General features: G+C 43.6%; 1 protein-coding gene across 6 annotated transcripts in view; it reads right to left on the bottom strand.

Moving 5' to 3' along the window:
• Positions 1-330: 330 nt before the first annotated feature.
• The window catches only part of HIVEP2 (HIVEP zinc finger 2), a 216,231-nt gene continuing 198,617 nt past the window's right edge, over positions 331-17,944 (bottom strand). For 5 of the 6 annotated variants that reach the window (XM_040429252.1, XM_040429253.1, XM_040429254.1 and 2 more), the window contains 3 exons: positions 10,646-10,747; positions 6,784-7,667; positions 1,480-2,283 (listed from right to left, as the gene is read on the bottom strand). In XM_040429252.1, coding sequence (XP_040285186.1) covers positions 1,480-2,283; positions 6,784-7,667; positions 10,646-10,747 — 1,790 coding nt within the window. Of the gene's footprint in view, positions 2,284-6,783; positions 7,668-10,645; positions 10,748-17,944 lie in introns of all 6 variants that reach the window. The other variant, XM_040429257.1, reaches the window with a different exon arrangement.

Genomic DNA, 17,944 nt, shown 5'->3' with positions numbered 1-17,944 from the left:
GAAGTGTTCCCACAATGTGAGAGATAAGGAGGGATTCAATCTCTGTGCTCACATTATGGCTCCATTCACACATCCGCAATTCCATTCTGCATTTCGCGGAACGGAATTGCGGACCCATACATTTCTATGGGGCCGTACGACGTGCGGCCCCGATCCGGAATTGCGGACCCGCACTTCCGATCATGAAAAAAATAGAACATGTCCTACGGATCCGCAAAAAACACACGGATGTGTGAATGAACCCTTACTAAGTCACAACCTAAACACACTCCATAGACATAGACTTTTCCAGTCTAAACACAATGCATGATAAACATTCAACACAGTTTCTGCATGTAACTGTATATTTATTTCTTTTTTAAAGAACACTCCTTAATGATCTGTATTACAAACTCGGTTTCACAGAATTATAATCCACTAAATAGCACAATAACCCATTTCCACATAGTCAGATGTGCTTTGTCACCTTTTTTTTTAAAGACACTCCAGTAAATTTATTTGGTGACGTGTCCAACTGAGAGTTACATATAACTGTACCAGTGATGCACTTGTACATATACATGGGGTGGAATGTTTCCCATATGTATTATTGGAGTATACCAAGCAAAATGTTCACATAAGACCATATATACTTTGTGATATATTCATAACTGTGTCATACAGCTTTCGGAGAAATAAAACCTCACAATAAGCACGTGTTTTTACTTTTAATGCTTTACATTACTATAATTTTAAAATCACAATCCGCACTTAAGTTATAGTCAATTCAGCAAACAAGGGACGAAAAAAATTACAAGAGTAAAGAACTGACTGATATATCCGTAATTTTTCTTGTTTAACCAATGCATAAGTGCATGATAAGATGATATTTCAGTTAAATATCTTGCTTACACTATACATTTTTTTGTTCTATTTACGCAACAGTAATCCCCATGCTTCACATAGAAAAACGCAATTCACGACATTAAGAAAAAATGTACAATTTATGAAACAAAGTAAATAAATATTAGTATTACAGGATTGGAGCTGTACATAAAAGCTGTCGAATTTCAATCATATAAAAATATGTTTTAGTGCAACCTCACATATATATTGATGCTATTTTTTTACTTTTTACATGTAGGCCCAAGTGTCCAAAAAGAATGAAATTACAATTATTACAAAGCAGATACACAAATTCTAAAATATATACAGGGTACTGCTAAAAATGCTTATAAGAATATAAGCAAAGTAAAGGAAAAGGCACAAACATCTGTACAATTAAAAGTACCAGACCCATTACAAGAGTTTAAAGTTTCATTTTGGTCAGGCTCATGATGACTTATTTGTATAGATATATATACATGTCTATATATTTATAGTTATCTGTTTTCTTATAATAAAAGTAATTTCAAAAACAAATCATTGTTAAGTACATCAGACATGCTATGAATGTGTTTTCTACAAGAAAAGAGTTTATCATCTACATGCCCATTCAAATCAATGCAAGTTACTAGACTCGCCTGTGGAGTCCTTCCCTTCCTGTGTGCTCGATGGCTCTTCATTCCTGCCATGAAATCCTAACTTTGTTATGTCCATGCTCTTACTATAGAATTTGGAATGAGCTAATGTAGACTGTGATGTACCAAAACTGTCTTTTTCACCGTGCAAGTCAACATGGGTGGGTGAGGCGCATGCAAGTGACATGCCTGCCTCATGTCCACTAAAGTGCCTAATGCCAAACTGTGCACTTTCTAATGTTTTTTGATTGGGCTCAGGAGGATGAGACAGTTGGTCTCGCTTCAGCGATAGACCTTCCTCTGTAGCAATCCTCAGGCAAGCAATGGCTTTTGTGCAAGTACGTATATTTTCTTCTTGCTCCCTCTCAGCAGGCTTGAAGATTTCATCTGAAGGGCTTTGCCCTGGTGAAGGTAAGAGCGTTGGGGCAGCTCCATGGATAGGATCTCCAAGAGGAAAATCAGAAGAAGAATGTTTTTCAAGGTGCAATAGGATACATGACTCTGAAGATGGGATTGTCTTCTCATCTGAGCTACTTAGGTGCAAAGTTGTGGTTGATGAGGAGTGAGGACTGGACTGGACTGCAGAATTTGAATTAATAATCTGAATCCCACCAATGGGGATCATAGGTAAAGGTGCTCGTATTTGCTGCTGTGAGTGCAATGGCAAGTGGCTGAAAACATAGTCTTTGTGGCCAACAGGGGCAGGGCCATGGCTTTGGTGTCCAAGCGTATCTTCTGGATAAGGACCTACGTATGGCAACTGTGGCCAGTTCTTTCGTAAACTCTGCAGTAGAAATAAAGAAAAACAGTTGTTATATACATAGGGAGGAATTTATCATGAGAGTACTATTTGAAGTCACACGTTGTTTGTTAATTCTGGTGCATCTTTAAACCTAACATTTCTGACTAGAAAAGCTACTCCAATTTTTCTACACCCTCCCCCTACTACAGTGAGTTTGTGACTTTTCTTTGAGACTTTAAAAAGGTCTCATTGATAAGTCTGGAATGAAGCTCATTAACATAGCTAACACACCCATTTCCACCCATTTTTCAAAACTGGATTGAGTGGTGTAAAAAAAAGTTTTTGCGCAAATGACCTAAAAAAGTCGCAAAGTCCCTATTATGTGAATTTTTGAAGGCAGTTTCTAGAGTGCATGGAGTGCTAAATACCTGCCCTCCTATTTTTTTTTTAGAAGTTGAAAAGTGAACATATTTCTATTTAAAAATAGAAAAAAAGAAAGCAATGAAAAAAAGAATTTCCACCCTTTATATGATTTACTAAATTACCCCTTGTGCTTCATTGATAAATAACTGTTATAATTGTATATATATTTTGTAATATGGATTTCTCAAACCACTTTTTCACATTGTACTCTTTCCTGCATGGAACGCTGTAAGTACAGAACCACATTTACAGAAAAATTACTTTAACCTGACAACCAATAATACAGTACTTCTAACAAAAACTGTAAAACAATCCTTTTATTTTACAAACCAGAAGGAAGCGATTAAGAGAAATTAATAAATTAGGAGACTCCTCTAATTAAAATGATATTTTCTTAATAGTATTAGTGTTTTTAACTACTTTCCATATATTAGTTTAAATAGGATAAGTCATCAGTATCTGATCAGTGGGGTCCGACACCCGGGACCCCCACCAACCAGCTGTTTGAGAAGGCACCGGAGCTCCTGTGAGTGCGGCAGCCTTCTCACAGCTTTTCCTAGGCCAAGTGACGACACAGTTATCGGTCACGTGGCCTAGGCGCAGCTCAACTCCATTGAAGTTAATGGGGCTGAGAGGGATATCAAGCACAGCCTCTATACAATCTACGGCGCTGTGCTTTGTGAGCATGGAGAAGGCGGGGATACTAACATGAGCGCCAATGCCTGCCCAAACAGCTGATTGGCGGTGGTCCCGGGTGTCAGAACCCCACGGATCAGATACTGATGACCTATCCAGTGCATAGGTCATCAGTTTTAAAATCTAGAAAAACACTTTTAAATACTGTACATTTATCAGCCAGTGCATTATACAGTATAGCATCACACTAATGTTCTAATTTAAAGTGGTCTGTAATAGTGGCAGGTTCTCTTTAATATAAAATATATCTCATCTAGTTTTAATCTTACAATTGTCTGAAAGAAATTGTCAAAATACTCTTGCACCAAAAACAATGTGATCACTTTTCAGATCATCTCCACTGGCAACATGAGTGAGTGACTATATATTAGTCATTCCCTGTTTATGCATTCTCAAATCTGATATTGCTGTTTTAAGGATCACTATTATTTTATATGCCTCCAGCTTGAAGTAGTGGTGGGAGATATGGCTGGTACATTAGGTGGTGCAATTGCTAACGCTCTTTCACATAACTGAAAAGTCCAAAGTTCTTCTACATTTGTCCAACAAGCCAGACATGTTTCCCTTCATCACTTTAAATATCAGCTAAAAGGCACATACATTTTTCATGATCTTGGTGTTGAGTCCCTCTAACTTGTGTGGCCTGATTTATATTTTTTATATATAATAGTCCTATTGGGCAAAATAAGCTTCAACTCAAATTGTTTGGCTCTAGCCAAATTTATGACTGTGAACGTTAATAGTAGTGAAAGTTAGTGAAAGTTAAGAAATGTAATACTCTAGATAATAATATACAGTACAGACCAAAAGTTTGGACACACCTTCTACTTCAAAGAGTTTTCTTTATTTTCATGACTATGAAAATTGTAGATTCACACTGAAGGCATCAAAACTATGAATTAACACATGTGGAATTATATACATAACAAACAAGTGTGAAACAACTGAAAATATATGTCATATTCTAGGTTCTTCAAAATAGCCACCTTTTGCTTTGATTACTGCTTTGCACACTCTTGGCATAGTCTTGATGAGCTTCAAGAGGTAGTCCCCTGAAATGGTTTTCACTTCACAGGTGTGCCCTATCAGGTTTAATAAGTGGGATTTCTTGCCTTATAAATGGGGTTGGGACCATCAGTGGCGTTGAGGAGAAGTCAGGTGGATACACAGCTGATAGTCCTACTGAATAGACTGTTAGAATTTGTATTATGGAAAGAAAAAAGCAGCTAAGTAAAGAAAAACGAGTGGCCATCATTACTTTAAGAAATGAAGGTCAGTCAGTCAGCCGAAAAATTGGGAGAACTTTGAAAGAAAGGGCTATTTGACCATGAAGGAGAGTGATGGGGTGCTGCGCCAGATGACCTGGCCTCCACAGTCACCGGACCTGAACCCAATCGAGATGGTTTGGGGTGAGCTGGACCGCAGTGTGAAGGCAAAAGGGCCAACAAGTGCTAAGCATCTCTGGGAACTCCTTCAAGACTGTTGGAAGACCATTTCAGGGGACTACCTCTTGAAGCTCATCAAGAGAATGCCAAGAGTGTGCAAAGCAGTAATCAAAGCAAAAGGTGGCTACTTTGAAGAACCTAGAATATGACATATTTTCAGTTGTTTCACACTTGTTTGTTATGTATATAATTCCACATGTGTTAATTCATAGTTTTGATGCCTTCATAGTCATGAAAATAAAGAAAACTCTTTGAATGAGAAGGTGTGTCCAAACTTTTGGTCTGTACTGTAAGTCTGTTAAACCACATCAGAACAATATGTTTCACAACACACAAGAATGTATCCCACAATCGATTAAGGGTACACTATCACAAAAGCAGCAGAAAGTAGACAACAATATATTGTGATCTCTGTATTGTTTAGAGGGGAACAGAAATAAATAAAACTCTCTAGACACCCATGCTGGAAAAACAGCACTGTTCTTGCTGTTCTCCATTATTTTTTGACTATGTAAGAGAGAAATATACAACTCCTTTCAGAATGAATATAATATTATCCAGTTTTTGGATAAAAAGAGCCATGAAGTACTTGAAACATGATCATGCTATGATACCTATGATGTCATCAATGGTGGATATAAAGAGCAAAAATTTGGCGTTCACGTTTATACACAGATTTAGGTACCGTATTTTTCGCTTTATAAGATGCACTTCCCCCCCCCCCAAAAAGTGGGGGGAAAATGTCAGTGCGTCTTATAAAACAAATACTAGTGAGCAGTGATGGCCAGTTTGCCGTGTTCGCCCGCGAACACATGCGAGCTGTCATCTTAACTGCCAAGTCCGGCGATGCCTGTGCCTGTGCGCGAGGCGGTATGAAATTAAATGCGGTCACCGGGAGCAGGCAGTTCCGAGTACAGCTGCCGGGGGCCTTCATCGGGCTGTTCTCGGAACTGCCTGCACCCGGAGACCGCATTTCATTTCAGACCGGCTCGCACACAGGCAAAGGTAAGGACTCACCTGTGCATCGCCGGACTTGTCAGTTAAGATGGCAGCTCGCATGTGTTCGCGGGCGAACATAGCGAACTGGCCATCACTGCTAGTGAGCGTTTCCATTATGGAAGCGCTCACTAGTATGTATTAGGAGCGGGGAGCGAAGCGCAGGTAATACTTACCCTTCCTGGTCTGCGCCACGGCTCCTCTTCAGCTGTCGCACTCCCATCTTCCCAGCCTGCGCAGCACTGTCCTGACCCCGTACAGCGTCAGGACGCAGTGCGCGCACTATGACCTGATGCTGCACGCAGTCATGTGACAGTGCAGCGCAGGCCGGGAAGATGGGAGCGCGACAGCTGAAGAAGAGCCGCTGCGCAGGACAGGTAAGATGATTTTTTATTTTAGTCTGATCTGAGGTCTGATGGGCTATTCAGAGGTCTGGGGGTACTGATGGGCTATTCTGAGGTCTGGGGGTACTGATGGGCTGATCTGAGGTCTGGGGGGTACTGATGCGCTGATCTGAAGTCTGGGGGGTACTTATGGGCTAATCTGAGGTCTGGGGGTACTGATGGGCTAATCTGAGGTATGATTGGGGGTACTGATGGGCTAATCTGGGGTCTGATGGGCTAATCTGAGGTCTGATGGGCTAATTTGAGGCCTGATGGGGGTCTGATGGGCTAATCTGAGGTCTGATAAGGGTCTGAAGGGCTAATCTGAGGTCTTATAAGGCTCTGAGTGGGCTGATATGAGGTCTGATGAAAAACATTTTTTCTTATTTTCCTACTTTAAAATCTGGGGTGTGTCTTATAAAGCGAAAAATACGGTAATATTTAGCTAGCTAAAACTAACATGTGCCTGGCAAATGATGAAGATGATGTGCCATTTGCCTAATACTACAACACGGCTGTAAGCTACAGCTGTAAGAATCTCATTAACACAGAAAATATGGATAACAAATATAAACATGTAAAAATCAAAGGCAACTTACTCCAGGGCCAAGTAATCCTGAGTCTAAGTGCAAATAGTGACTCATTGGCAAACTTGGGTTGTGGTGTAAACGTCTTCTAGGAGAAAGTGCTCTAAAGCTGGCCATGTATCTCCTCTCTCTTCTAGGAGACAGATCTCGCCCAGTAGACATCTCTTTTCCAGGTGACACTGGCCTTAATGGTGAAAGATGGCGTCTTGGTGATACATCTCTTCGTGGTGAAAGTTCCCTCCTTAATGCAGCCTCTTTTCTTGGTGACAGGTGCCTCATTGGTGAAGCATCCCTTCGTGGTGATAAGTGCCTTCTGGGGGACAAATCTCCCCTAAGTGATAGGTACCTCTTTGGTGAATTATCTCTGCATGGTGAAGAGTCATATCCTGGAGAGGAATGGCGACTACAAGATGAGAAGTCCCTAGGAGATGAACTAGCTTCAGAAGTAAGCATATAGTCCTCATCCATGCTGCCAGGTACATCCATTTTTTCTCTGTCGTGTTCCAAATTAGCAAGGACAAGCTTTTGATAGTTTACCATTTGGGAGTCTCCACTCATAGCGCTTGGGGTCATGAGATGTGTAACGTGAATACTAGGCATGTTGGATAAATAGCTCATCAAAGAAGAGTGACTTATGGAGACCTCTGGAGATGCTCTTTGTGATGCTGAAGCAGCAGTAACAGACAATGTTGAAAATCGAGGGGGTTGAGGACTTGTACTCCTTGATCTAGTTTTTGGTGTTGAGTCACCTTGGTTATCATCAAAATCGTCTTCCTCATCATCATCGTCATCATTATCATCTCCATCATCACCATCTGATTCCTCTGCATCTGAAAACTGGTGATCAATAGATATGGAGCTTTTTTCTGATTCTTTTTGTATCTCTTCAATGTTTCCTATAATGACAATATAACAGACATAAGAATAGTAGAGTAAAGAAGATAAAAATAATTTCAGAACATTTCAAAGTTTGCTGATTTCAATTTCCTATTAAAAAAAACATACAGCCAAATAAGACTAATCATGAATACAGTAATACGAAGAAAAAATTTAAAATTTTTTAATTCGAATGTATTTCTATAAAAAATTGAAGCATACATCATGTCTCAGTGATGTAATACATTTCCTTGACTCACCAAAGTCCAAATACAACATAAATTGTACTCTTAATCAAGTTAGGTGACATCAAAACAAAAGCCTGAACATTACTTATCTTTTTGGCATTTTACCCTGCCACCAATAAATACCTCATGGCACTCTTGTTATACATTCATTTTATTCTATATTTCTCTGTTTATAATGGATAAAGTTGCTTCATTCTGTGCAGATTTTTTGTGTGGCTATGATGGACAAAACCAGATCAATATTACTAGGTTTCCTAGTCTTCTATATACAGATGTAGCAGGGTTAACACACATGCTTTGAGACATGTTATCTAAACTAAAAGCAACTAAATGCGTTAAGCAATTGCTTTTCAATGGCTTTTGTTTCAAGGTAAAGCGATAGAAACATAGAATGTGTCGGCAGATAAGAACCATTTGGCCCATCTAGTCTGCCCAATATACCGAGTACTATGGATAGCCCCTGGCCCTATGTTATATGAAGGATGGCCTTATGCCTATCCCATGCCTGCTTAAACTCCTTCACTGTATTTGCAGCTACCACTTCTGCAGGAAGGCTATTCCATGCATCCACTACTCTCTCAGTAAAGTAATACTTCCTGATATTACTTTTAAACTTTTGCCCCTCTAATTTAAAACTATGTCCTCTTGTAGCAGTTTTTCTTCTTTTAAATATTCTCTCCTCTTTTACCTTGTTGATTCCCTTTATGTATTTAAAAGTTTCTATCATATCCCCTCTGTCTCGTCTTTCTTCCAAGCTATACATGTTAAGGTCCTTTAATCTTTCCTGGTAAGTTTTATCCTGCAATCCATGTACCAGTTTAGTAGCTCTTCTCTGAACTCTCTCCAAAGTATCAATATCCTTCTGGAGATATGGTCTCCAGTACTGCGTACAATACTCCAGATGAGATCTCACTAGTGCTCTGTAGAGCGGCATGAGCACCTCCCTCTTTCTACTGGTAATTCCTCTCCCTATACACCCGTAGAAAGAGGGAGGTGCTCATGCCGCTCTACAGAGCGATGAGTTAAAAAATTTGAGTTAAGAGTGTGTGTGTTACCCCTGCTACATCTGTACAAGATAAGGACTGTTGAGATGGTACATGATCCTAAACCGAACAGCTTGCATATGTCTTCCCAATTTTGGTTTTGATGGTGTAAAGGGGAAAGTACCATGTCTAGGGTGGTGATAACAACTATGTGTACTGGGTGTTAATAAGTGAACATTAACTTGAAGGTCCATAGACCTGAATAGGAACCACATGCTCATGCTGCAGAAACAATGTTTCTGATCCCAGAACCTGGACTCTGACTTGTAATGGTTTAGTTTTTAGGCTTAACTTTGCTGTCTAACAGATGGGTCTTTTCATTAAAGAGGCTGTCCAAGATTTTGATATTTATGGCCTATCCTCAGGATAGAAACACCTATAAAAGAACTACCAGACCGCATGATATGAATATTATATTTTATTTAACATATTATCCTAATATGTTAAATAAAATATAATATTAATATCATGCGGTCTGGTAGTTCTTTTATAGGCGTTTGTATTTGATTTTGGACCATAGGCATGTGTGTGATCGATTATATATGGTAGTTATTTCTTTGGCGGTATTGTGCCTTTGCTTATTGGTATAGATATCCTCCGGATAGGCCTTCAATGTCAGTTCAGCAGGGTTTCTGCAGTTACCATTTTAGTGCACTACATAAGAGAAAAAGCTGTGTTGTTCAGGTAGTGATTTCTGCCACTGGAGCTACAAGGTGACAGCTGATTGGCAGGTGTGCAAGGTGTCGGACCCGCCGATCTGATATTGATGACCTATCCTGAAGCCATCATTGTCAAAAACCTAGGCAACCCCTTAAAAGATGTTACTCTAGTAGTAACAACAAGTTATCCACCATTTACTGGATAGGGGGTAACTGACGAGGTGTGACTGCTGGGAAGAGAATGGGGATCCTGCTCCCTCCGAATGATATGTCAGGCAAGCATGCACGCTTCCAATCATTTCTATGGTATACAAAGATGGCAGAGTACAGTGTTCAGCTATCTCTGCCATAGCGTTTGAATAAGGTGGCAGTCAAACAGGGGACACGGGACCCCTGTTCTCATGATCAGTGGGGGACTCAGTGGTCACACCCCATGCCACTTTAATGGTTCTTCTATGTCTACTGTTTTACATCTTCCTTGTGTACACCATGATGCAGTAGGCCAGTGGTATGATTTAGCCTTCTACTTTATACCTAGCTGGGCATCCTAGGTTTTATCACAGAGCAATAGACTCTATTTTAGTAAAACCTTTTACACACCTTATTGAGAGATTGGGAGATATGACCTCATTCCTTATACACACTCATCCCACTTCCACATTGATATGGTATGAAAATTTTATTGTGCCAACTGTACTGTGTAATTTTGAGTTTGTGGTATATTCTTAACACTTTAAGAAACATATTTTTCAATCTCAAATTAATCTGGAAACCATGTGAAAACTGTTCTGAATAAATGCAAATAAAACCCAATGCATAAAATGATTCCACTCATCTGATAAGCTAAACCTCACATGTACATTTTTTAAAACATTGCAATGAAACATGGTTTTATTGCTATTATCAGAGCATTTTCACTGCTTGCAAATAGATATACTGTATATACACAGACTTGAAGTTTAAATGCATTTTCCCTGGTTAGGCAGCTGTGTGGGCGATTCATCTTCTCACACAGACACTCAGAAACCAAAATTAAAGTATGACGTACCTGACTCTTCTATTTCCGCATCATCTACAGATGTCATTGCTACTCCAAGCTCCAGGCACTTTTTCATGTGGGCTTTCGACTTCATATGTTTTGTCAGGTTTCCTATAAAGAGACAGCCCATCAGGTTTAGTTAGCCAAGCGAATAAGCAATAAGCCTAGTTAGGTTTTTAAGTTACGTCATCATTCTTATATTTCTGTGCAGATAGGCAATAGAGATATTTTAGGAAACAACAATATGCAAAATTATGCACTTTAAAGGGAGGGGGGGGGGCACACTTGTAAAGGGAAGCTTACTAACCTGCTTTCGTACTAGCTCCCCGCTCCTTCTCTTCCAGGCCGGTTCCAATGTTCCGCTGGGCTCCCTCACTATGTTCCACTGGCCACGGTGGAGACCGTCTCCCCTTATGTCATGACAAATGGTCACATGACACATAGAGATCAGGTTGTCGCCATGGCCAGTGATTGGCTGCGGCAATGTCAAACCGACTGTTTACAGTGAAGGAGCATCACAGTCCTGGAAGGAAGGAAGGAGCAGGCTCTAGCTCCAGGAAGCAAGTAAGTAAGATTACCCATTCTTGCACAACCCCTTTAAGGCTTTGTTCGCATCTGCATTTGGAAATCCATTTTAATGTTCTGTCATAGGAGCAAAAAACAGAATTCAAGATGTGACAGACCTGCAGCAGCGCCCCACGGACCCAGAGATTCATTATGGGGTCCATCAGATTCCACTAATGTGTCCATCATATTTCTGGAAAAAATTGTGCTGCTGACATAATCTGCAATGGAGGCTCCAAAGCCTAACACAGTTGTGATTAGAGCCCTACTATTCAGTATCAGCATTTTTGGCCAATCAGAGTTGGGTAACCAGAGAATCGTTTAACCCATTTAGGGGATATCATTGATAGCTGCCCCTTTGCTGTAAGACCCCCCTACATCAGACACAGTGGTGATCTGAGGCAAAGGAGGGGTTGCCAGTATCTTCTGGGTCTCAGCAGCCAGACCAAAGACTGCATTTGGAAAGGGGCTACCTGTAAGTGTTAAACAAAGTTGGGTTATCATTCCTTTGGCACACAATGCTGTTGTGTAAAGTGGCGAGGGGCTGGAGTAGGATGTCGGTCACAGTTATTATAATCTTGCACCTTTTAATAATTGTGATGCATCTAAAGTAAGTATGGGAGAGATTAAGACTGGTGTGTAAAATGCCAGTTTTGAGACATGTCCCCATTAATTAGTATTTTTTATTTTAGTCTTTATTGTACTGTGTTCAGGAAGTTTTCTCCTTTATGTGATTTTTACAATGTACCATATGACTGTGGATAATAAGATGTACATGCATTTCTTAAAGTATGCCCTAACGTGTCATTACAGGACACATGGACACATCTTCTAGAGAGAGGCAGAAAAATTCTGCCCTAGTCATAGTATGGACAAAGTTTTTGGTGCTCCTGCAGCCTAAAATAAAAACCCTGCATGTTTTACCTAACAATTGAAAGATAACATGAAAAGCAAAGTCGACTCAACATCATATAAGATTTCTATTACAGCTCATATCGATTTCAAGGACTTCAATGCAAATCCCAGCTTCAATTAATAAAAGCATCCTTAGACCAGTGGCATCAAATGGAAGTCATTTTCTCTGCAAATGAATGTATGTGAACACTAGCTATCAGGACTTCATCAATAATTAATGTAGATACGGATGGAGAGGGCCACCAGGGAGACTGTGGGCCTTTACATTATTGATAAACTTGAAACTGACCCAGTGAAAGGACCGTAAAAGCATACTTTTTTTTAATACCTTTCTATTATGCAGCTTGTGTCATCTTTGTCTGTAAGGCTGGCCACATCAGCACAAACATTGCAGACGTTACCAGTGCAATAACAGTCTGTCACTGAGACTTCTGACTGTGATACGCTCTCGTTGCAGACAGGCCGGCATCATTTCTAATGTACATATCACATAAATGTATCGAGTAGTCTATGAGCCTCATGTATTAAGAGGGTTTTCTGCTTTCCCATAGTGATGAGCTATCCCAATATCAGATCACCGGAGGACTGACTCCTGGCACACCGACAGATCAACTGTCTGACGAGAATACAGCGACCGTGCGAGCATTGCGTTCTCTTCATTGTTTACTTGCTTGCCGTCTACATTACAGCAGTCAGCAGTTGTAAACACAGCTCTTCCGTCCCATTCACTGAATTTGTGCAGACAAAATGTAGTGTTCTCTACATAAAGCTGATCGGCGGGGGTGCCTGGAGTCCGACCCCAAACAATCTGATACTGATGACCTATACTGAGGAAAGACTAATCTGCCCACTATACAACTGAGAATTATTTCAATTTTATATCTTCTGTAGCATTTTTATATACATACATATTTTTTTACTATAACCACTTTAATGGTTAGTTGTAAGGCTGTTACCAGACTGCATTTGTGGGAGGGGCGTCTGACTATTTAGTCACCTCCCCTCCGTTCAGCCGGGCGCCCGAGTCTCACGCATCCCGTGGTATCGCGCTCCTTCCTCTCTGCTTCGTGACCTTCTTCCGGTTCCAGGTTGTCAGTGTTCCTGGATCGCCCAGGTTGTCAGTGTTCCTGGATCGCCCAGGTTGTCAGTGTTCCTGGATCGCCCAGGTTGTCAGTGTTCCTGGATCGCCCAGGTTGTCAGTGTTCCTGGATCGCCCAGGTTGTCAGTGTTCCTGGATCACCCAGGTTGTCAATGTTCCTGGATCACCCAGGTTGTCAGTGTTCCTGGATCGCCCAGGTTGTCAGTGTTCCTGGATCGCCCAGGTTGTCAGTGTTCCTGGATCGCCCAGGTTGTCAGTGTTCCTGGATCACCCAGGTTGTCAATGTTCCTGGATCGCCCAGGTTGTCAATGTTCCTGGATCGCCCAGGTTGTCAATGTTCCTGGATCGCCCAGGTTGTCAATGTTCCTGGATCGCCCAGGTTGTCAGTGTTCCTGGATCGCCCAGGTTGTCAATGTTCCTGGATCGCCCAGGTTGTCAATGTTCCTGGATCGCCCAGGTTGTCAATGTTCCTGGATCGCCCAGGTTGTCAGTGTTCCTGGATCGCCCAGGTTGTCAGTGTTCCTGGATCACCCAGGTTGTCAATGTTCCTGGATCGCCCAGGTTGTCAATGTTCCTGGTTCGCCCAGGTTTTCGGCTGCATTTTCTTAGGTTTTTACATCTATGTCGATTGTTCCTTCCTTTAGATTGGGCAGTTGTTATTTTTCCTTCCTCTCCTTCGTTTCATCTAGGAATCTCGAGGCAATTCCAGGTAAGTCGGCTCAGAGACGGTCACTGGGGTAGGGTTAACTCTCAGTTTGATACTCAAGTCCGTTCTTTTTATTAGTTTCCACTTAGTCGTTTGGGGTTTTTGGAAATCATCATTCTAAACCGTTCACATTCCCGTCAGGTAGGTTTTTCGTTGGTCACTTTTCACACGATTCAGTCTCTCACCTTCTTTCGGCCGCTACCACCGCTTCCGTCTGTGCTTCTTTTTTCGTTTTCCGGTAGACATAAGTTCCCTTTTTTCCCAGGTCGTCATGTCTCACATGTCCGATATGGAGGACAATCTCTCCATGCCAGGATCATCCGTCTCGGGGCATCTTAGCAACACATCTCTGAGGAGTTGGACCGTGCCGAAGTTAATCGCCGAACTCAATCGCAGGGGGATTCGGCATCCCACGACGGCCCGCAAGGCCGAATTATACCGGCTCCTGATGACCACTCCGGGTCCGTCAGCTGAGCAGTCCAACAGCGACTCCATCCGGCTGGCTCTAGCCCAGATCCAGTCATCCATCACCGGACTTGTTAGCTCAGTCACGGACATTCAGAACAGGGTCGCGGTTTTAGAATCCAGGCCAGCAGCCTCACCGCAATCTCCAGGTTCGGCAGTCATTTCTGCCATTCCTCCGGACGTTGCAGGTAGGCCTTCTGCCACCCCCCAAATTGCTCCTTCCCACTTCGTTCCGGAGCATATTAAGAAGGATATCCTGGCAGGCAAGGACGTTAATTTAGCATCCATTTTGATTGCCTCCCAGGATATCTCCGAAAACCGGGTGATTAATTGCGGAGAGGTTTCCGTGGTCTTGAAGGCCAAGGATGCTCGGTTAAATAGGAAGCTGTCGGTTTCCGAGTTTGTCCTGGCCTTCAGTCTCTACAGGGATGTAATATGCTCCGCCCATCCCAATCGTAGGGAGGAATTAGACACTTACTTGTACCGGATTGCGGATTTGGGGCACAAGTACGGCGGCTCAGCATTTTACGATTATCATCGTTCGTTTTCTGCCAAAGCCGCCGCAGCCCTAAATCAATTCCAGTTCATGTCCAACTGGGCAGACTTGGACATGGAGTTATTCTGCCGGCACTTCGCAGGTCTGAAGGCTCCCCTGTGTGCCATCTGCCAGTCCATCTTTCATTCCACGGAATGGTGCCCTAATCCGGTGCAAGATCCTCAGTCGGCGCCCACTCCAGGTCCGTCCGGGTCCTCCAGGTCTTCCTCATCTTTAGATAAACTGGGTAGGCCCATTGTGTACCTTGGCAGTAGCCAGGTGTGCAATAATTTTAATGCTAAGGGCTGTGCTTTCAATGCGTGCCGGGCACTGCACATCTGCTCCCTTTGTTTTCGGGCCCACCCTCGTTCCTCCTGTCCCAGGAAGTCAGCCAGGGACTCCTGACTAGCCGACCTCAACTTGGAGTTACTGGCTGCACTCCTGCAGGACCACCCTGATCGTTCCTTTGTCGCCTTCTTATTGGATGGGTGCAGAGACGGGTTTCACACCGGCATTATCACGCCCCCTCAGGGCTGCTGGTTGGGCCCCAATCTGCTATCCGCCTCCAGTGACCCTGAGGCGGTGTCCACTCTCATTCAGGCAGAGGTCGACAAAGGGTTCGTCATTGGTCCTTTCCTTCAGATTCCATTCCGGTCGTGGCGCATCAACCCTATCGGTCTGGTCACGAAGTCATCTTCAAATAAAAACGTCTCATTTATGATCTCTCCGCGCCTCATATGTCCTCCATCTCCAGTCTTAATTCACTCATTCCGTCTGAGGAATATTCCATGCAATATTCCTCAGTTGACGAGGCCATCCAGTACATTCTTCAAGCAGGTGTCGGGGCTTGGTTGGCCAAGGTAGATATTGCCGATGCCTTTAAGCTGCTTCCAATACACCCGCAGCTTTGGAAGTACTACGGCATCCAGTGGGCAGGTAAATTTTATTTTGCCAACCGGCTTACTTTTGGCTCCAAGAGCAGCCCCTGGCTTTTTGAACAGCTTGCTAAAGCCTTTCATTGGATTCTCAACCATCACGGTGGCTTATCCATGGTCGTTCACTATCTGGACGATTTTCTCCTCATTGAAAGGCCCAGTCAGGTCCCTTCCATTCCCCATTCACTTCTGGACATTTTTTCCCGACTCCAGGTTCCCGTGGCCACGGCCAAGACTGAGGGTCCGGCCACTACAGTCACCTTCCTGGGCATCATTCTTGATACCGTTAGAATGGAAGCTAGCCTCCCCAGCGAGAAGTTGCTCAGGATTCGCTCAGCCATCTCCCGGGCAGTCCAGTCTCACTCGCTGACCAGGACGGAGCTCCAATCCTTGCTGGGGATGCTTAATTTCGCCACCAGAATCATGCCTCAAGGTAGGGCCTTCCTTTCCAGGTTGCTATGTCTCCTGCCCTCGGCCCCGGAACAAGATTCTGTCGTCCATTTGGACAGCCAGGCCATTGCAAATCTCGACATGTGGAGCAGTTTTCTCGCTAACTGGAGATCTCATTGGCTGGCTGCCGGATGGCCGCCAGAATTAGCCTCGGACTCTGCAGCTCTAAAATCTTCCCCCCTTTTGGAACTATATCCCATAGTGGCGGCTGCTCAGGCCTGGGGTCACCTCTGGTCTAACTCTTCTGTGACTTTCGTTACGGATAGCCAGACCTTGGTGGACATCGTCAACAAGGGCAGAGCCCAGTCCCTCAGGATCATGGCGTTATTACGCAAATTAGTGTGGTTATCCCTCCACCATAATTTTCACATGCGCTGCGTACACATCTCAGGCGAGCAGAATAGGGCTGCGGACGCGCTTTCCCGTGCTAACTTTGCAATTTTCTTTCAGGAAATGCCCGACGCGGATCGGTCAGGCACGCCGGTGCCTCAATTCAGCACCCTCACTCTGGGTTAGGTTCGCTCTTAGAGGAGGCCAAGGGCCTGGTCGCCAAATCCTTGTCACGTAATACGGCGAGGAACTATCAGGCTGGTCTAAGGGCGTTTGATAAATTCTCTAGGAATCATCCGAGGGGTCAACACTCCGAGATCTCCTACATCATGGCCTTCCTGGCCTATTGTCATTCGCATCTCTCCCTGTCGTATGGTACCATCAGACTTTATTTGGCCAGACTTCAACATCACGCTATGCTGGCCAATCCTCGCCACAGGTCCTATTTTTCCATCCAAGCTATTAAAGTCACCCTTCGGGGCATTCAAAAGGAAGGGAAGGGATCCGTGAGCCATAGGCAGCCAGTCTCCGGCCAGTTGTTCAGGGATCTCTCCTCGTCATTGGATGGTAATCCTTTTGGGCCCTCCACTAGCCTGATTCTGAAAGCGGCTATGTATCTCGCTTTTTATGGGTTCCTCCGGCCCGGAGAGGTTCTGGCTGGTCCAAATCGGAAAAACCATCCTCTGAAGCAACATCTGTCCTGGGGCCAGGACCATTACACTCTGCTTCTACCCTCCACCAAAACCAATCAGACGGGTCCTCCCTCTGAAATCAAGTTCTACCCGACCTTGAACAATTGGTGCCCAGTTCAAGTGCTGCATCAACTGACAGCACTCATCCAAGGTTCATTGCCCGACAGTCCACTCTTGCCGCATGCAGGCAAGCCTCTCAGCACCTCGCAATTCATCGCTTATATCCGTGCTCTCGCCCAGGGTTTAGGCTATGACCCCAAGGTAATCTCAGGGCACTCATTCCGTATAGGGGCAGCCTCCGCTGCTTCCCGTCATCGGGTGCCGGCCCACGTCATCCGGTCTATGGGGCGGTGGCGATCCTCCTGCTTTACCAGGTACATACCCAATCCCCAAACGGAGATATCCCATGCCTTTCGTTCTCTGGCTTTGTAATTTGTAAATAAAAGTGTTGTACCTACCGGTTGTTTTTTGTCCCCTTTTTCCCTCACTGGTGTACCCGCGCCCGTGGCTTCCGGCACAATTCAGCCACTATGTTCAGGGCAGGTTTCTCTGCGTACGCCGACGTTGTCCTAGCCCTGACCATAAGTTGTAAGGCTGTTACCAGCCTGCATTTGTGG

The sequence above is a fragment of the Bufo bufo genome, chromosome 4 (assembly GCF_905171765.1).
Source record: "Bufo bufo chromosome 4, aBufBuf1.1, whole genome shotgun sequence".
NCBI lineage: Eukaryota > Metazoa > Chordata > Amphibia > Anura > Bufonidae > Bufo > Bufo bufo.
The sequence above is the reverse complement of the archived record's forward strand: the minus strand, read 5'-3'. Positions and strand labels throughout refer to the sequence as shown.